This window comes from Cyprinus carpio, chromosome B1 (assembly GCF_018340385.1).
Source record: "Cyprinus carpio isolate SPL01 chromosome B1, ASM1834038v1, whole genome shotgun sequence".
Lineage (NCBI taxonomy): Eukaryota > Metazoa > Chordata > Actinopteri > Cypriniformes > Cyprinidae > Cyprinus > Cyprinus carpio.
Window position 1 is genome coordinate 30,387,059 of NC_056597.1, and position 21,340 is coordinate 30,408,398.

A 21,340-nucleotide genomic window follows, 5' to 3' on the forward strand; every position below is an offset into this window, starting at 1 on the left:
AAGAATGTGCTCACAGAAGAACAGAAGCAGGCAGGATTGCATCCCAGCATGACAGAAAATGATTCAGGAAAATTATTTTGTGCCTCTCTGATGGTATCATGAGATGCGGTACACAACACAGACAGTAACATAGTGTTGGCCCGATCCGGCCCACATCTGGCCTGTGTGAAATTCATGTGGGCCAGATGTGGGCCGGATCGGGCCGACACTGGTTGATGTCTGGGAAACCAAACACAGGCTTCTGGAATGCACTGTAAATAACTTTGAATAAAAGCATCTGACAAATGCCAAAAGGGCTAGTGTCTTACCTGGGCTCAGCGGTCCCTGCTTCATCATTGGATGTAATCGGGAGATTCTCCATCTGTTGATCAGAGATGAACTCAGGAGACGGAGAACTCATTTTAGAGGTTGTTTCCTTATCTTCTCTTGCTTCGCAGAGACCAATTCCCTATTATTTCTCAAAAAAAAAAAAAAAAAAAAAATGCTGAGAGACTGGTTGACCTTTCACAATGCAAAAAAGATGAAGATAAAAAAATAAATAAAAAAAACAGCTTAAAAGACAAACAAAAGTAAATAGACAAACAGAAGGAGGTAAAGAGAAACATTTATCAGTAGCTTTGGATAAAAAGTGCAGTTTTGTGCAGGATAATGAAGTGCTGATCTTTTTGTCTGAAACCGAACAGCTTTTTAGTAAAAACGGGCAGCCGCTGAATTATTCATTTCAGCTAAAAATTTTCTTTACTGTAACATTGGCCTGATTGTGAGTAAATTTAAAACATCAGTTGAACTGATTCTTTATACTAATATAAAGAATAATATATATATATATATAAACAAAAAACAAAATTATATATATATATATATATATATATATATATATATATTCTTCTGAAATAATGCTATGCCCCTGCCTTTGCCGATAGGATTAACCACGAATTACCTGAATAGCATAAATACGATGTATTTTTATTTTATTTTTTTATTTGCTGATTTCTACATTTATTTCCATCTTTTAAAGCATGTGGAGAATAATCATGAATCGTTTTGTTTTCGTGCACTCAGTTTTTGCGAATGCTTTAAAAAAAAATGACGTGACGTTACGAGAAAACCGGAAAAGAAGAACAAGGACGAATTTTTTTTCAACCAGAAACATAAAAGCACTTTAGCAAATCATTTGAGTAACTGATACTCCGATACCACATAGGTGTAGGTCCTTCTTATCTTTTTTTCTTTCTTTCTGTTTTTGAGTAGGAGAAGGGTGTTGATAGAGGAGAACAGTTGAACTGAACGCTTTATCCTAATGGAAGTGTAGTGCAAGTCTGCAACAATTAGGTTTTACAGTTTAAAGTAAAATATTTATGGCACTCGCATTTTTCTGTCTCCGTGTTCTTCCGACCTTCATCCTCTTCAATAGTCAAAGTCTGTATATCAAAATAAGTCAGCTACGCACTTAAGTTGTCTACGTTTCGGCCATGTTGGCCAGAATTGTTTACCTGTCGAATAATGGAGGTCTTAAATCCAATGTAAAGAATAGTAACACAGAGATAAAGCAGCTGAGAGTGGGCGACATACATGCTTACATAAATGTTTAACTTACCACAAAAAATTACGATTTAAATATGTAGTAACTTGGCAGGTTTAAACCCTTGAAATGGCGTCTCTTCGTTTCATCCTCTTTCACTTTCGTTTTTAGTTAGTCACGTGTCACCAAGCACAAAACACACCAGCCCTCACACCAATGCCACTGTTAGAGCAGCTGCGATGTAGATGACAGCCCTACTGAAAAAAAAAAGACAAAACCTACCAAAAGACCCCCATTAAACCCATCACAGAAAATTTTAATGGTTTCCACTACAAATACCATCAACTTTTACCCATTAAAACCATTAAAATGGTTTTATGTAGTGTTTTGGGACATACTTATTTAGGATTTATTGGTTTTAACAATTAAGCCACCAACAGAAGGTGACTAATTACCAGTACAGTCCCACAGGAACCATTACAGTTTCAATTTAAACCAATACAAGTCCCATTATAAACAGTAAAACCATTACAAATTGTGTAATGGTGTCTATTGTTTTTTTCTTTTCTTTTTTTTTTTTTTTCATCAGGGAGAGCACACGGTCTGAATAATTAAACTCAACTCAAAAACTAAACATCTAGAAAATGTTATGTCGTCTAATGAAGTGATAACTTTTTATTGACATTCACCACGCCATTACACTACAAACACCAGTGTCCAGAAACACCACCAGAAACACGACATATAGTATTTAAAATGTGTAAGGGATAATCCATGGTTACCTGTGAATTAAACCATTGTATTGCATGACATGGAGGCAAAGATGAGAAACCAGAACTTAAAATGGTGAAGACAGACGGTGTGACATCGATCACAACTGTGAAAAGATTATTTGCGAATTAATCAATTTATTTTGATTTGAAAAAAAACAAATTTAATTTGATTTGAATAAAAACACATTTTAGTGTACCTGACAAAATGTTTTTACAGAACCCAAACACAGGAAAAAAAGAAACACACACACATATGTAGACAGTTTCGTACGCGCCTGGCCCTAAGTTATCTTCCGGTCTGTGTTTGTTTATCTGTCTGGCTGTGGTGCCGTCTACAAACGCAGTTAAAGTTAAGGTGATGAGCAGACTGAAGTTGGGCTCAGGTGGTTGTGCTGTGGGATGTGTTTCTCACACATTTATTGATTTGTGGCACTCACAGTATCAAAACTGACAGATTTTCCAAAAGGCTTCGTTGAATAAACATGAGCACATACTGCACGTTTAAAAATCAAAACGAGGCGCGGGATATTTTATATTACTGTATTTCTGAAGGAAGACTATCCTTAATTAGTCTATTGAAATTTCTATATAATTTTCATTTCATCTTGCATGTTATATGCCTGATAAAGCAGTGTTTGTGAGCTCAGCGCTGCTTTGTGTACAGCAGTTACTGGGGAAACCTCTGTTTTTCGCTTTAAAGCACCTCCTGCTGGCAGAGAATGAAATTGCATGTTCAGTAAGTCTGATTTATACAGCAGACATATTTTGCTTGTTATCAAGAATAATCTACTCCAGAGGGACTACTTAGCTGTTGTTATTGATTCTCTTTGGAAGTCTACCAGAAGATAAGTTAGGACTACAAAAGCGTGCATGCGCAGTAACGTTTGTTTATGTTGTTGCCATTGAAACCGTCTATTTACAGAACAATGTAAGCTGTAACAAATGTCAAGGTAGCAACAAAACAAAATCAAACAAATAGATAAAACATAATTTCAGTCTTGTAGAAGATTATCTTTATATCATGGTAATTTCAATCTGTTAAAACGTGATTTAATATGTACAGTACAATAGTGTACATTGTACAGGAATATAACACAGTGAACTAAAAGGTCCTGACAATCCAGTAGGATGAAACTGAGTCTGTGGATCCTATGAAACATGTGACGACATCTACAGTACCTTTTATAAGAACACACTAAATTAATGCATTAATCAAAGAGTCCAGCAGAGCTAAGAATGCTTCTACAGACCTTCATACTGACTCACTGAAGTCTCACACACACAGCAGATGATAGCTTATAATTAAAAGGTGAAAAAATCCACATGACAAACAGGATTCAAATATGAAGATTCAAATGTTTTGAAAAGTCATTTCATGCTTTTACTGAAAACCTTATGTATTAAATATCTTAAATACAAAAAATAGCTCAATTACCTTATATGAACTCATGATTCTATGGAATATGACATAACAATCTGGCTTTATCCACCTTATTTTTCCTGTAAGAGCGGCGCTGCCATTTGTAAATTTAATGTGTCTGGCTTCAAGTGTGATTCGCTTTCAGCTATTTTTAGCTGTACAAAGCAGCACATTTTTCTGTTTTATATTGCAAACTGGTGTTTCTTGCCATATTATTTTAATGTATAGTCTTAATTATGAACACACTGGTTTGTACTACAAACAGTTTTACAGTTTACTGCAGTTATTCTTCTTGTTATTTCCCTACAGCAGCTAATGAACGAGAAGTTTTAAACATTCACAGAAAACGGCTTACTTGCACATTGAATAATAAGATGTATACCTCACAATACAAGTTATCTTACAATGTGACAATATGTTATAATGTAACTACCAAACAACTCATAACAAAAAAAACAAAACACAAAACCAAAAACAAAATAAAATAACATTAATTTTATTTAATTAAAAATGAAAAATTTTTTTTTTTTTATTTTATGAAATGTAATAGACACTCCTAGCAATTCATTTTGTGGTTTATCACAAGAGGTTGTTACATCGGACAGAGAAACACTGAAGAATCGCGATAAACCAGAAACCCAGCATACAGGGGTTCAGTGAATGTGGTGTTGAACGTGTGTAAATGTGTGAGTGTGTGTGTATCTGTGTGTGTGTTAGAGACGCTGTAGAAGGACAGAGTGCCAGCCGACACGTCCAGATACACTCCTACTCTTGTAGATGGTGAAGGGCGACGAATGTTTGTGCTCTTATTGTTGTGCCAGACAGAGTAAATTGTATCACAACAGTAAATATTCCAGGACTTGTCATTGAATCCAAACCGACAGTCACTCCCACCTTTCCGTTTGATTCCTTTGTATGCCACTGCTACATGACCCCATCCACTCCATTCAACCTCCCAGTAACAGCGTCCAGTCAGACTCTCTCGACACAAAACCTGCTCACAGTTCTCAAACCTGTCTGGATGATCAGGATGTGGCTGATTCTCTCTCTCACACTTTGTTTTCTTGTTCCCTGCAGACAGAGAGAGACGAGTGTGTGCTGTGTTCGGATCCAGTGTGAGATCACATGCATCTGGGAAAAACATCACAGAAAGACAGATTAGAACATCTATGGTTTTATTAAATATACATTGGTGTATTTGTGTGTGCATAAGTGCTTACATTTTCGCAGTCCTCGTGTAATCCTGAAATGTTCTCCATGGTCCAAACTGAACAAAGACAATGAAAAAAATAAGTACATACACAACCAAATAATAAGGGAGAATAAATTCTGCATTTGAACCTTACAGAGTACAACAAAGTGGTAAATGGTTCATGTCATGAGAAACCAAATTTGCCTTGATCTTTTGATTACATCATTACACCATTAAAACATCTTGCAAGTTTCAAAGCTCAATATATCTTCCTCAGCACAAAATGAGTTTTGTCCAACAGCCAGGTGTGGCTCACAAGTCATAGGGTCCTGACCACTAAAACAGACAGATGCCCCATACTGTTTCTTACATACTCCATACATTTGAGCTACTTATGACAACAGGACGAATGAGGGAGAAAAGGAGCAGACCTTATCAAAGTGATAAACATATTTGCTCATCCAGTTTAGACATATCTGCATCTCGGCACAGCCTTCCAAAACACCCCAGGATCACATTAGAGTATTAAACATGTTCAGAGCATTGGACTGCACATTGTTTTCTAAATGAGGAACAATGTAATGCAGGGTTCGTGAAGAAACTTTTGTTGAAAGATGAAGCTGTCCTAGCTGTATTAGGTATAACAGCAGTCATATCACAAAGTGTACTAAGCAATTAAAAAAAAATAAAAAGAAAAAAATAAACATTACTAAGTAGTTTGGTTAAATGGAAAATACCACATAGCAAAGGATTTAAAAAAAAAAAAAAATGAATGTCTTGATTTTCCTTTAGATTTACAACCTTTAAAATGTAAAATCACAGTCCCTCACGCCTCACAAAATTTCTTGAAGATTGCCCTTTGTTGACCCATCACACAAACAAAACACACACGAGCCATCACTGCCCCACATACTTGAGTATCTGCAGTGAGCAGTGTGGATCCTCCAGTCTGTGTTTGAGCAGCTTGACTCCTGATGGTCCTGGGTGATTGTAGCTCATATCCAGCTCTCTCAGGTGTGAGGGGTTTGAACTCAGAGCTGAAGACAAATAATCACATCCTTCCTCTGTCACCATACAGCCAGACAACCTACAGAGAGAGAATGTCTGAAATCTCATTCATGTGTTTTGTCCTTTTGAAGTGAAATCCATGCGGGCCAGATGTGGGCCGGATCTGGCCCGAAACTGCTTGCTGTCTGGGAGGTGATTCATTTACACAATTTTCATTTTTGGGAAAAATCATTGCTCTAAATTACCTGTGACATAAAGTGTAGCTTATGTATGTGTTGTATTCTTAATTTGCTTGTTACTTTAGATTAAAATAATAATAATAATAATAATAATAATAATAATAATAATAATAACAATAATAATAGCTAAATGAATAGTAAATGTAAACTTCACTTAAATATTACCAACCTGTGCAACAAAGCAATCTTTACCCCTGGCATTAACATCTTTCTCAATTTTTCATTATTTTCAAGCAACATCTCGCATCCTTGTTTAAGATGCAGGTGTTCACATAAAAATAATTGAATGTCATATATATATATATATATATATACACACTCTCGTGTGTGTGTATATACATTGAACAAAATTATAAACACAACACTTTTGTTTTTGCCCCCATTTTTCATGAGCTGAACTCAAAGATCTAAGACTTTTTCTATGTACACAAAAGGCCTATTTCTCTCAAATATTGTTCACAAATCTGTCTAAATCTGTGTTAGTGAGCACTTCTCCATTGCCGAGATAATCCATCCACCTCACAGGTGTGGCATATCAAGATGCTGATTAGACAGCATGATTATTGCACAGGTGTGCCTTAGGCTGGCCACAATAAAAGGTCACTCTAAAATGTGCAGTTTTATCACACAGCACAATGTCACAGATATCGCAATTTTTTAGGCAGCGTGCAATTGGCATGCTGACTGCAGGAATGTCCACCAGAGCTCTCCAAAGGCGTTTCAGAGAATTTGGCAGTACGTCCAACCAGCCTCACAACCGCAGACCATGTGTAACCACACCAGCCCAGGACCTCCACATCCAGCATCTTCACCTCCAAGATCGTCTGAGAACAGCCATCTGGACAGCTACTGCAACAATCAGTTTGCATAACCAAATAATTTCTGCACAAACTGTCAGAAACCGTCTCAGGGAAGCTCATCTGCATGCTCGCCGTCCTCATCGGGGTCTCGACCTGACTGCAGTTCGTTGTCGTAACCGACTTGAGTGGGCAAATGCTCACATTCGATGGCGTCTGACACTTTGGAGAGGTGTTCTCTTCACGGCTGAATCCTGGTGTTCACTGTACAGGGCAGATGGCAGACAGCATGTATGGGGTCGTGTGGGTGAGCAGTTTGCTGATGTCAACGTTGTTGATCGAGTGGCCCAGGGTGGCAGTGGGGTTATGGTATGGGCAGGAGTATGTTATAGACAACCAACACAGATGCATTTTATTGATGGCATTTTGAATGCACAGAGATACCGTGACGAGATCCTGAGGCCCATTGTTGTGCCATTCATCCAGGACCATCACCTCATGTTGCAGCATGATAATGCACGGCCCCATGTTGCAAGGATCTGTACACAATTCCTGGAAGATGAAAACATCCCAGTTCTTGCATGGCCAGCAAACTCACCAGACAGGTCACCCATAGAGCATGTTTGGGATGCTCTGGATCGGCGTATACGGCAGCGTGTTCCAGTTCCTGCCAATATCCAGCAGCTTCACACAGCCATTGAAGAGGAGTGGACCAACATCCCACAATCAACAACCTGATCAACTCTATGTGAAGGAGATGTGTTGCACTGCGTGATGCAAATGGTGGTCACACCAGATACTGACTGGTTTTCGGACCCCTCAATACAGTAAAACTGCATATTTTAGAGTGGCCTTTTATTGTGGCCAGCCTGAGGCACACCTGTGCAATAATCATGCTGTCTAATCAGCATCTTGATATGCCACAGCTGTGAGGTGGATGGATTATCTCACTAACTCAGATTTAAACAGATTTGTGATCAATATTTTAGAGAAATAGGCCTTTTGTGCACATAGAAAAAGTCTTAGATCTTTGAGTTCAGCTCATGAAAAATGGGGGCAAAAAACAAAAGTGTTGCATTTATAATTTTGTTCAGTGTGTGTATAATATATATATATATATATATATATATATACACATATATATATATATATATATATATATATATATTTTTTATTTTTTTTTTTACATGTATATACATTTTTTTTTTTATCTTTCTTACTTTTTTCTCTCTCTCTTTCATAATAATCTTAACTCATATCAGCCTAGATTTGAATAGTTTGGATTAAAAGCACTTATGGTACACAGACTGTATTTTTAACTGTCCTGATTTATGAATTGCCAGAAGGTAGTCCAACATAGGATCACAGTGAACATTATGTGTTTAGAAATCTTTCTGGCAATAACTGAATCCTACCATCAGCCTACTATCAGAGTGATGGGAGCAGTTAACATCTCAACTGCTGCCCTTATCAAGGGCAAATTAATGGAATCTTCTAAATACTTTAAAAGGAAAGCAGACTAATCATTACAAGATATTAGACATTGACAAATCTATCAGAGACAATACAGACAGAAAAATATTACTACTAGAAACCTCAGTATCTGCAGCTGACAGTTTGAACTCTTCAGTCCGTCAGAGAGCAGCTCCACTCCTGAATCCTGCAGATCATTGTTACTGAGATCCAGCTCTCTCAGGACACAGTTGGAGGATTGTAGAGCTGATGACAAACTCTTACAACACTGAGCAGTGATATCACAGCCTGCAAGACTATGGGAAAAAATATATAATCAAATAAGATGTTACTTAAGCATTTTCAAACACAATAGTATATTTATTATTTAGAAATATATCAATGTACAACAGCAGTGTACTGCAAAGAAATCTGAGAGTGAAAGGTGGTGGAGAATTTAACACTCACAGGGCTTTTCTGCAGTTGATCACAGCTGGTATCAGTCTTCTTCTCCCCTCATCTGATGTGTTGTATTTCATGAGGTCCAGCTCATCCAGCACCTCCTCTGACATCTGAAGCATGTAGGAGATTGTTGAGCAGTGAGCAGGAGAGAGTTTCTTCTCTGAATGTTTGTCTGATTTCACAAACTCCTGAATCTCTCTGGAAAGAGTCTGATCTTTCACTTCCAGCAAACAAAGGAACAGATTGATGGATCTTTCAGTGGAGAGTCCATGTCCATATTTGATCTTCTCTTTAATGTACTGTGTGGTTCTTCTGATGCTCTCTGAGCTGTTCTCTGTATGTGTCAGTAGATCCTGTAAGAGTCTCTGATTGGACTCCAGTGAAATGCCCAGCAAGAACCGCAGGAACAGATCAAGATGACCATTCTCACTCTCAATAGCTCTATCTACTGCTCTTTTATGCAAATTATGCAGTGAATCTAAACATGCTTCTGCAGTGCTGCTTATGTGAAAGTAAAACACATAGAAAGCAGCAAGAAACTCCTGAACACTCAGATGAATGAAGCTGTAGACTTTCCTCTGATGAATCACAGATTCCTCCTTAAAGATCTCAGTGCACATCCCAAAATACACTGAAGCAACAGTGATGTCTAAGCCGCTCTCAATCAGGTCCTCCTCATAGAACATCACATTGCCCTTCATCAGCTGTTTGAAAGCCACTTCAGCAAGTTTCACAATCACTTCTCTGTTGGAATGCAGGAGTTTCTCTGGATCTCTCTCTTCATACTTCTGGTTCCTCATGTTGATCTGAATCAGCAGGAATTGGATGTACATTTCAGTCAGAGTTTGAGGGATTTCTGCATTCAGATCTTCTTTCAGGAGCTTCTGAAGCACAGTGGATGAGATCCAGCAGAAGACAGGGATGTGGCACATGATGTGGAGGCTTCTTGCTCTTCTGATGTGTGAGATGATTCTGCTGGCTTGATGCTGGTCACTGATTCTCTTCCTGAAATATTCCTCCTTCTGAGGCTCAGTGAATCCCTGAATTTCTGTCAGACGGTTTATGTATTTGGAGGGGATCTGATTGGCTGCTGCTGGTCTGGAGGTGATCCAGATGATAGCAGAGGGAAGCAGCTCACCTTTCACAAGGTTTGACATCAACACAGCCACTGATGAAGTCTCAGTCACATCACAAACTTTCTGAGCGTCTGAAAACATCAGTGTGATTCTGCTTTCATCCAGACCATCAAAGATGAACACAACTTTACACTCCTCATAAATCTGTGAGTCCAGATCTTGAAGTTCAGGATGAAAGTCCAGCAGAAGTCTGTGAAGACTGTACTGATGATCTCGGATCAAGTTCAGCTCTCGAAATGGAAGCACAAACATGAAATCTACATCCTGATTGGCTTTTCCCTCGGCCCAGTCCAGAATGAACTTCTGCACAGAGACGGTTTTTCCGATTCCAGCGATGCCTTTAGTAAGAACTGTCTTGATCTGGTCTTTCTCCTCACATCCAGCTTCAGCTGAGGCTTTAAAGATGTCATTGCAGTAGATTGGAGTGTCTTGTGAGTGTTGTGTTCTGGCTGTTTTCTCCATCTGTAAAACCTCATGTTCTTCATTCACTCCTTCACTCTCTCTCTCTATGATGTAGAGCTGTGTGTAGATCCTGCTCAGGAGGCTTTCATTCTCTTGGAGTTTCATTCCCTCAAATAATCTCTCATACTTATTCTTCATTCTGGTTTTGTGCTGGTCTTTGACTCTTTGTAGGTCTTCAGTTTCCAGTGTGTGTTTCTGCCAGACGACTTCGGCTTTGTCCTGCCTGATGTGGGATGAAGTGGATGGCACAAATATGCCCAGCTCATGTATCTTCTTACTGCTAAAATTAAAAAGAAAATATCAGTAAAATGAACATGTCAGTAGAAGACCATCAGAAATAAATTTGTTCCAATGTGTATGATTTTTATGCACTTCTTTGTTTGCATATGTTGCATATTCTGTTTTTGGAGAACATTTACTTCTATTTAACTGAACTTATTAAATCATTATTCATCTGAGATGCACTAAAGTAAATTTGCAACTATGCGTTTATACTGACAGAGGGTGAGAGGTCACTGAGGTTGCATCACTGAGTCTAGGGGGTTGCTCCATGGACCTGCTACTCTTCAGAGACACCCCGCTGGTTTCTGGAGATTCTGATCTCTGTTGCTTCATCCTGGTGGTCCTGACAAAAGCAAACAAAATAGCATTTTAGACAATTTAAAAGAGATGATAGTCTATTAATAGGTTTCAGTAAAGAGTTCATGAAACAGATGAGTCTTTAAATGTTCTTTTGCAAGGGTGGGCCAAAAATCGTGTTTAGATAGGTTTGGAAAATCATTCCACTAATGAGGAATATGGTTACTTTGACTGTTAAGGAAAATATTTTGGGTCTCTCTATAAATGTCATTAAGTTCTACTCACTTACTGACTGCAGGCTTCTGGATTGCACTGTAAGTTACTTCGGATAAAAGCATTTACTAAATGAAAAATGGTTAGTGTCTTACCTCAGCTCAGAAGTCATTTTTGCATCAATTAATGCAGGTGTTTGCTCCAAGGGTCTGTTATTCCTCACTGATACACTACAAGGTTCTGGAGAGTTTGATCTCTGTTTCTTACACTTGATGATACTAACAAAAACCAGACAAACAAAAAATCATTTTAGACCAGCCTTAGCCGTTTCTGGTCAGTGTTAGGGTGGCTGTTTCGTTTATGTTCCTTATACTGGTTTATGTCAAACAGTGTTGCTGACAATGTTTACAACAGTTTAGTATTTTAAATGTTCGTGTGGTCATTTCAGATGGAGTGGAAGTGCAGTATTGAACGCTGCTTTTGTACTCGTGTCGATTGATTTAAACTCGCTTGAACAACAGTATAAGTGAAAGTAGGCTGCGTCACTTTTCCGCGTTTTCATAAGAGAATAAACAATCATTGGTTCACGGTGCACATACAATAACCATCTCTGTACATTAAAAAGTGTCCTGGTAGAAAAGGTATGAGTAATTTAAGCCAGTTTTCATCGAACGTTCGTCGTCACAGAATCCAGTATATAAACAGAGTTATACAAGACGACTCTGATACCAAAATAATTATTCATTTTACATAATATGTGTATATGTGAATGCAAAGCAAACCTCAAATAGCAGCGCAGGTTTACATGATTTAATGTTTACAAGAACATTAATTTGGCGTCGCTGTTTTTAGTTTTTTTTTTTTTTTTTTTTTTTTACTTTCACTTTCGTTCCAGGAAACCTACTCACATGAAAGAGTCGTACAGCTTCCTAACGTTGTCACATGATTCACAGAGCAGTTTTAAGCTTTAAGAAATTGTTGCCAGTCACCACTATATTAAATCTGACTTTATCTAAAACGGTCATGCTCAAAACATGTGAAGTACATTGTGAGAGACAGATAGCAAACCTGTTTAGATATATGACCACTCTGTGGCAAACATTTAAAAATGTCAGTAGAACATATTTTCTGGTAGGCAGCATCTATCAGGATGGGCTGCTTCCTTATTTTGTGAGGCATGATAAACCAAGGGTCCTATCCACACCAAGTCCATTACTATAGACATTATGTGGGGTAGAATATGGCAAAAGAAGTATCAAATGAGTTTGGTTTGACAGATCAGCTTTATGTTTGTGATGATGTGATTCAACATTTTTGTTTAACAGGAGAGCTGTGGTCAGATAACGGTTTCTTTTTGTCTCAACTTGCATTCATGCAGTGCGTCCTTCGTGTGTGTCAGTCATCTCCCAGCGGTCAGACGATTCAGAGAGAACATGGACAGACTCTGGCTGTGTCCCACAGAGAGATGACTGTCCTGGACACACAGATTCACAGAGACCCCCGACCAGCAGCAGAGACTCCAACAGCAGAGAAGATGAAGAATTAAAACAGACTGGTGGATGACAGGAGATATCAGAAAGACACATGAAATAGAGGAGACAGACAGTGTGTGAGTGTGACTGTGTCTGTCTCTAAACACATGCTGTAATCACACACTACAGTACATCACTGCTTCATCTCAATGTTTAGTGTCTGAATCTCTCAGCACTGAATCTGAACTTTAAAGATGTAACATGACAGTGAATGTGAATCACCATCTGCAAATATTTATTGAAGCAAACCAGTATATCTGTATAAAACCACACAGCTGTTATCTGTCCATGAAATAAGTTATTTTTACTAAAACAACCTATTGAAATCAGTTTGATTCTGTCAAATTAATTTATATTTTGCAATTTGAATACAACCAACTATTAAGCTTACTTGACCAAATGTTTTGACATCCAAAACACAAGAAAAATACATTTTTAGCTTACCATTTTGTAATGACAACAGTGTTAAACAGAGTCAGCCAGAATAAATAAAAGGTAACTGTATCATTACAGTATACTGAACAGAAAGAAAACACATTGATCTAAGAGCTGTTGACAGTCGAGTAGGATGAAACCGAGACTGTGAATCCTCTGAAACAATGATGCCATCTACAGTAGCTTTTATAAAATCACACCAAATGAAGAGCCCAGGGTGTTTCTACAGACCAACACCTTTAACTCACTGAAGTCTCCACTAAAACACCCAGAATAACAGATGAAACCTGATATCTGAACAGCTGTTGTATGATGTGCTTTTCCACAGATGTTCATCTGCTGCATCTCTCAATCAGAATCAGGAATTAAAAACAAATGCAGATGATGAGCAAGATTCAGTGTCTCTCCAGAAACAATAGTTTCTGTTCATCAGTCAGAATAATGTTAGTTTAGACAGCATGCAGTGGAACGGACTGCTCTTATGGGATCACAAAGGGAAAGAGATCTTTCTCCAGTGGCACTCTAGTAAATCCTGATACAAGGGAATATAATGGTTTATATAATTATTACATAATGGAATGTGTAATGGCTGATATAATGTTTTTTATACGGTATTAACTGTATTTTATATCGCTCTAAACCAACCCCACACCTAAACCTACCCCTTACAGAAAACTTTCTGCATTTTTAATTTTTAGATTTTCCAAAAAAAAAAAAAAAAAAAAAAAAACATTTAATATGTTTTTAAGCATTTTGAATTATGGGGACATAGGCAGTGTCCTCATAAACCACCTTCACATTCTAATACCTGTCAAACCCATGTCATTATAAACCACCTCATAAACCACCCAAACCAGTGCGCACACACACACACGCACGCACGCACACACACACACACACACACACACACACACACACACACACACACACACACACACACACACACACACTTTTATTTCCAGTATGACATATTATTTTTAAAGCATCTAGTAGTTCATTACTTTGCATGTGAAATGGGTAGTATTACATTTAGTTGACTACATCTTTGCATTTTTAAATAGATTTTTCTCTTGCAGGGTTTCACACGGCTCATATGGTAGAACAGGGGTGTCCAATCCTGCTCCTGGAAGGCCACCATCCTGCAGTGCTTAGGTCCATCCCTGATCAAACATCTGAAAAATCTGACTAAAGTTGCAGCTAAACCGTGCAGGGCAGAGGACCTCAAGGGTTGGAATTTCCCAACCCTGAGGATAAAGATAAGACTGTTAAAAAATTAAAAAATACAAAATATGTCTATGCCTCAATTTTAGGACACTTAGACATGTCATACATGCAGCATATTTTGAATATCTCAAATGTATTTGCATTAAACAAATCATAGAATTATTGATGACTTTGTATGTTTTTTATACCCTAAAAGGGCAACATGCCCTAGGATATACAACTCGTAAAATCTAAAATATATCAAATATTACAAAAACTCTTTTGAATATGTTTTACTCAAGTCCAAATGATATAAAAAGTGACATGAAATGATAGTTTTTTGCTGATAATTTTCCACTCTTGCCTGTTTTAGGGTTAAGATACCAAGATTTTGCAATGACACTGGTGTTATACGCAGAGTCAACCAAAAATTATTAGTTAACATGAAAACACATTCAGGAATACATCATTTCAGTGTTGCAAAAGATGATCTCATTTAAACTAGGATCATATCAATCATTTAGAGGTGATTTTAGCCGCCTTGTATACTGAACAGAGAGAAAACACATTGATCTAACAGCTGAAGACAATTCAACAGGAGAAAAAGAAGTCTATGGATCCTCTGAAACTATGATCTACAGTAGCATTTATAAGATCACACCAAATGAAAATGGATTTGGTCAAACACATGTATGTAATAGCATGTCATAAAAGCTAACAGACTATAAGCAGCAAATCTTTCATTTTATTTTTATGACATCTTGGACAATGAAATGCATGAGAAAAAAAGTGACTTCTTGAAAAAGAAAAGGGTAGTTATTGCATTATTTATATTTAAAACATGCATTTAATTACTTTTGAGTATTTTGTAACTTGTATTTGAGAGATTGACAATGTATTTAAATTAAATAATATAAATAAAAAAAAACATTAAATAATAAATAAATACTTAATACATCAATTTAGTGTTTTTACGCACTGTAGTGTTGTTCAAATGGTTAGGACCTTTTTTTCTTTTCTTTTTTCAGACCACAAAAGGCTAATAAAATAAATAAATAGTGTCTGAATGTTGCAGCTGGTCATCAGTTAAAAAAAAACGGTATATATTTGACCAACTTTTCCCAATTTTTGCATTCAAACTTATCTAATAAACTACATATTATGCTGGCTGACTGAGCTACTTTTCTTCATATTTGCTTGTAGCAGTGTACAGTAAACTCAGTATGAGAGACAATGCTGGTATGAAATGTTTGACACCCACAGTTCCTAAAACAATATCCTAACCTACAGGATAAACTTAAAAACATATTAAATTATAAATTATTTAATTAAATAGATTATCATGCCATTATTTTGTACTGCATTTTGATCATTTTAATGAGTACGTATTTGTAAATGTTTGTGCTCCCCTCTGTTGTTTGCAATGTCTCAGTTGTTTCTTACAGCAGGTTGTTCAATCTGACATAGAGACAGTTCAGAATCATAAACCTTGAACCCAGCATATAGGGGTTCAGTGAATGTGGTGTTGAATGTGTGTAAGTGTATGAGTGTGTGTGTGTCAGAGACGCTGTAGAAGGACAGAGTGCCAGCTGGCCAGTCCAGATACACTCCTACTCTTTTAGAGGATGAACGGACTGGTATATTCCTGCTCATATTATTGTGCCAGACAGTGAATTCATTAGCAGAGCAGTATAGACTCCAGGTTTTATCACTGTATCCAAACCAACAATTACTTCCCGCTTTCCTCTTGATTCCTTTATATGTCACTGCAACATCAGCTGCCAGCCCGCTCCGCTCAGCCTCCCAGTAACAGCGTCCAGTCAGACTCTCTCGACACAAAACCTGCTCATAGAGCTCAAACCTCTCTGGATGATCAGGATACTGCTGTGGTTTTTTCACATGTGTCATCCTCCTGTTATCCTCAGACAGGATTAGTTGAGTGTGTGCTGTGTTTGGATCCAGTGTGAGATCACAGGCATCTGAACAGAGGAAGAGAAATACATGAAGGGTGGGGGGTGCGTGCGCGTGTGCATGAATGAATAAGAGACAAGACCTACATTTCCTCAGTCCGGGTGTGATTCTGAAAGGTTCTCCATGGTCCAAACTACAAAGAGACAAACATGACCACAAATGATAAATGTTTGGTTTAACATGTGCAAGAAGCAGCTAAATCATCAGTGTGAAAAGTAACAGAAAACAAAGTAGCCTAATACACGATTTTGGTAGGAAGCAGTCTAATAAATTGTCTAATAGCTATAGACCTCCGTAGACAGATCAACTTATCAAAGCCAATAGGATCCAGAACACAGGAAGAGTAAATCACCCAGTCAACACTTTGATCTCACAGTGATGTCACCATGAGCTCCCAGGATACTCGTGATGAGGTCACAATGTGAGGTCACAGTGAGCTAAAAGTGTAACCTCACAGTCCCCTCAGTGCGTGCTCATACTAATGTGAGGTCAAAGTGCACTCACTGCACAGAGACTAGGTACCCAGCATGCACTGCAGCATGAAGCTTTTGATTGTCAACATTGTTGAGATTCATACACTGATTCTTGAATGTATTTCTTTGTATTTAAATAACAGCAGTTCAAAACACTTATAATTTATCATGCTTTTACGATCCTTTATAAATATTTACACTGTAGGACCCTATACTGGATAATGAAAGCGCTATTATAATTAGAAACTTTAGATTAATAACTCCTCACAAGGACTGCATACTGAATCTGGGTGAAGATTGTGTTGTTATCAATAACAAACCATTATTATCTGGTTGAAGTCTCTTTGCAGTATTCCTTGCCATAACAAACGTGCTACAAACAGTTATATATCCCTCTCCAAAGGGCACTTCGGAGTGAAAACAAACATGGCTGCCATATTGAAGGGTCGTTCCAAACCGAAGTGCTCAAAACTGGCCACTTCAAAGGGCCCTTCGGAATGAAGGATTTTGAAGGGTACAACTGATGGACACTTTGGGCTCCCATGATCCTTTGCGCAAATTCTTTGCATGATTATAGCGCCTCCGTGCATGATGATGCCGCGGAAGGGCACTTCAAGAAACAGTTGTTTGGTCCCCTACACCCTTCAACCCTTCGAAGCTCTCACTTTGGTGGGTAAACCCTTTGAAGGGATTAGGGCAAAGGGATGAGCCCTTCAGAATGGAATGCAGGGACTGGTTCACAACAAAACCCACCCGAGAAGTGATAAGGAAATAATGCGAAAACCCGCGAGAGTCAGAATGGAGTTCTCGAGCGAGACTGGAATTATTAAAAAAAAATATATATATGGCCTGCAAATTGTCTGAGAGCTGATTTCCAGCTAGAAGGAGAAAAAGAAAAACTGATTATGCAGGAGGGAGATGCAGGGAACAGGGATTGGGTGTTCTTATGCTGATGTTGTGGCTGGTCAAGCAAATTTGTGCTTGTTTCTGTATGATAAAATTGTTCATATATCTATTAAAATACTGATATTCTGGTCGATAACTCCTCTCTGAACTTCCCTCTGCACTGTATCTTGGTCTCTCATTGGCTGTAGGTCATTGCCAATGTAGTTTTCAATCAGAAATCATTGCACACAGCAGTGGTTCCCAACCACATTCCTGGAGGCCCCCCAACACTGCACATTTTCCATGTCTCCTTTATCTGACACACCCATTTCTGGACTTGGAGTTTCAGCTAATGAACTGATTATCTGAATCAGGTGTACTTGATTAAGGAACATGCAAAATGTGCAGTGTTGGGGGGCCTCCAGGAATGTGGTTGGGAACCACTACCACACAGCGTGATTGTGAATCATGTGAACTCAGCTAAAATCTCTATTAATTCAAAGGTAGGGCTTTCAAGTCACAAGCAAGTCTTAAAGTCATATCCCAAGTCCTCAAAGAGTTAAAATTTATGAGATAAGTAAGTGACTAATTAAATTATGATTGTGCTTTAGTGATGAACACCTGGTGTTAACAATCACATCATTGAAGAAAAGAGAAACACAAGAACTACATCTGACTTTAGTCACAGCCTTGGATGAAATCAATTAAAAAAAGAAAAACACACAATACCACCACAATTGTGGTCAAGGTTTGCTTTAGGTAGTCTTTTGACACTTTTACTAACTCAAAGCAAGTTTTTTCTAAGTTGCTTTCACAACAAACATTTGTGCATTGCTGAAGCAAACCTTGAAGTAGCAGATGAGCTTATACTTTCTGTCTATAACTCATGATGAATGAACATTCAACAATAATTTTTCATACTGCAGTGCATGGTGGGAGTTTTTACTATGGTGTTACCCAGCATGCATTCCAGCATGAAACATTTTGTTGATTGTCACCATTGTTGAGATTCATATGTTGGTTCTTGATGTCTGTGTGTGACTTGACATTTTTATCTGCATTTCATAGATTTAACATTTATTCACTGTAACTATAAAACCAACACTTTGTTTAGATGTTGATTATGCATAATCTAAACATATAAACCACAAAAAAAATATATATTTTGATTGAAAACTTCTCATCATATAAAAATAGCTAAGAGCTATTCACTGAATAGCACTAATCTCTCTGCTTTACAACATCTCATGCATTGTTACACAAAGAGATCTAACACAAGAAATCAAGGGTGAAGAGCCCAACTAAAGCAAATACTGATCTCCATGATGGTGGCATCATTTTAACCAATAAAACATCAACATCTGATCCTCTGTAATTCTCAATAACAGCAGGTGTTCATCACTAATGCACAATCATCATTTAATTAGTCACAATAATTATCTCTTTACCTTTACCTCTTAGACTTGGGATATGACTTGAAGACTTGCTTGTGACTTGAAATTCCCACCTCAATAAGTGCTTTTATAGATGTCTGACAGATATAAAGTCAGTCTGGGGTGCATTTCCCAAAACCATAGTTGCTAACTAAGTTAACAACTTTGTTGGTTGCAATGCAGTTTCCCATTGCCAACCAACTAAGTTGCTAACAGGTTAGCAGCTATGGTTTTGGGAAATGCCCCCCTGGTTAATAATGAGTGAAGCTGGTGATGCTGTTCGTGGAGTTGTTTAATCATTCTCTGCTGAGATCATGAAAGATTTAATGTCTTTTGTATTTCAGTTGATTTCATCGAAGGCTGTGTCTGGAAGTCCGTTGTATGTTTGGTGAAGTTTCTGTTAGCTGAGTGTGCTCTCATGAGCTCACCATGTGAGAGCACTGTGATATCACTGTGATAGTGTTGAGAAACAGGATATAGAAAAACTCCTCGCTATACCGATAGTTATCTAACGTAGAAACGAGGACAGATCCAAGCGCACAAATCAACTTACGACAGAGTTCATGTGTGATTCATGAAACATTCGTATGCTGCCAATCTCATTGTACGAATGATCGCACGTTGATAAATGTGGCAGCAGAAAACAATAGTTTTTTTTAATATCACGCCCCTAAAAACACCCTGGTTTAGAAGCCTCGTCCCTAGAGATTACGACACGGAGAAATGAAACCCGGCCAAAAAGAGGACGTGATTTCATGAAAGAGAAATTGATCGTACTCCAAAAACACCTGTTAACCTTGTAATTGCAAACAATTAGGCTACATTAATTTACATGTCATTTATATGTAGGCTTATATTAAAATACTGGTAAATATAAACAGCCTATTTAGTTCCCCTCATGCTACAACAAATATTTTAAATTCAACGGTATTCAGAACAGAACAATAATTTAAAATAAGTAGTTATAAAATAATATATTAAACTATAAAATAAAACACAAATTAGGCTATAGTGGCATTCATTACAAACAGCATACAAATGTCAAGCAAAACTGAAATGGCATTGGGCTCACGAGCCTGTCTCATACCACATGAATCCAAATGTTTTTATTTTGCCATATTTGTAACATTTGTTTGCATAACTATTATTCATTATGTAGCCTAAACATGGCTTTATACTTCACTCATGTTCTAATATCCATGTTAAATCCTTCACATGCGCAACAATGTTTGTTTGGGCGCTGCACCCTGATTTTACAGCGGACCTTTTAAAATAAACTGTAACATTAATGTTTGGTTAACTGCATTTTAGTTTGATGATGAATGGCTGAAATGTCAGGCAACGGTAGAACTAATGTTGTTTGTATGTGTGTGAGTCGCCTGTGCAATCAGATGTATTAAATGAATCAAATTAAGATATAAAGAAAATAAACAAAATTCATTAAGAGTATCACAAAAACTAGCATAGCCTATACTTTTTGCACAGTTTTTTTCCTTTTGTTAATCTGTTATTTATATTATAGCCTATTATATATTTTGTGAGATCTTATATATTTTATTCCTTTAATAGACCTAATTTCTGTATTTCTTCTTTCACAGAAGCGCTGCAGGTGCATGAATCAAACTGAATCCTCATGGTCTTGTTTATGCCGCTATTCGCGCATATAAAGCTAAAGCCCTGTACACAAGGTACAAGGTACAAGGAAACAAGGTATTCTCATCTTACTGGTCAATGATTGACAAATGAGCTTCGTTTGATGGTCAGGCAAATAAAAATGAACAAAATGCTGTCCCACTATGAGAATGGTGTGATGTCACTGTGATCATCACATGATCTCACGTGTTGACTGGGTAGACCCAAAAAGCCAGATCTCAAAATCTTATAGCCATTGTTGGAAAGAGTTCAAAAATGTAGATGATGTTGGAAAACTAAAGAATTTGCAGGGTTTTCCTTTAGAAAACTGGGCAGTTTAACTAATGAATAATTATTACAAAACACAAGATCATCCAGGTAACAATGCACAGTATATCATACATAAAGGTTTAAACTGGGTCACTTGTGTAAACTCAATTATTATTTTGCACTATATGTTAGCATATGTAATGTGAAATAGATTATTCTGGACAATATTAAAAAAAAAATTGTAATTTTTA

The 21,340-nt window shown here is 37.5% G+C and overlaps 3 protein-coding genes across 14 annotated transcripts in view; all 3 read right to left on the reverse strand.

Annotated features, from left to right (window-relative positions):
* Positions 1-1,724, reverse strand: part of LOC109062937 (NACHT, LRR and PYD domains-containing protein 3-like) — a 71,460-nt gene extending 69,736 nt beyond the window's left edge. For 2 of the 7 annotated variants that reach the window (XM_042717478.1, XM_042717477.1), the window contains exons 1-2: positions 1,598-1,694; positions 309-361 (exon numbers count right to left, since the gene is read on the reverse strand). In XM_042717478.1, the coding sequence (XP_042573412.1) occupies positions 309-361 (53 nt within the window). In that variant the 5' untranslated portion in view covers positions 1,598-1,694. The other 5 variants (XR_006153858.1, XM_042717475.1, XM_042717476.1 and 2 more) reach the window with 4 other exon arrangements.
* Positions 1-21,340, reverse strand: part of LOC109080469 (NACHT, LRR and PYD domains-containing protein 12-like) — a 303,365-nt gene that overhangs the window by 171,931 nt on the left and 110,094 nt on the right.
* The window catches only part of LOC109062409 (NACHT, LRR and PYD domains-containing protein 3-like), a 209,735-nt gene continuing 192,619 nt past the window's right edge, over positions 4,225-21,340 (reverse strand). For 4 of the 6 annotated variants that reach the window (XM_042717480.1, XM_042717479.1, XM_042717482.1 and 1 more), the window contains 2 exons: positions 16,483-16,529; positions 15,591-16,404 (listed from right to left, as the gene is read on the reverse strand). In XM_042717480.1, coding sequence (XP_042573414.1) covers positions 15,854-16,404; positions 16,483-16,529 — 598 coding nt within the window. In that variant the 3' untranslated portion in view covers positions 15,591-15,853. Of the gene's footprint in view, positions 4,847-4,935; positions 4,983-5,820; positions 5,995-8,546; positions 8,721-8,871; positions 10,744-10,962; positions 11,089-11,410; positions 11,858-15,590; positions 16,405-16,482; positions 16,530-21,340 lie in introns of those variants that run through there. The other 2 variants (XM_042717483.1, XM_042717481.1) reach the window with 2 other exon arrangements.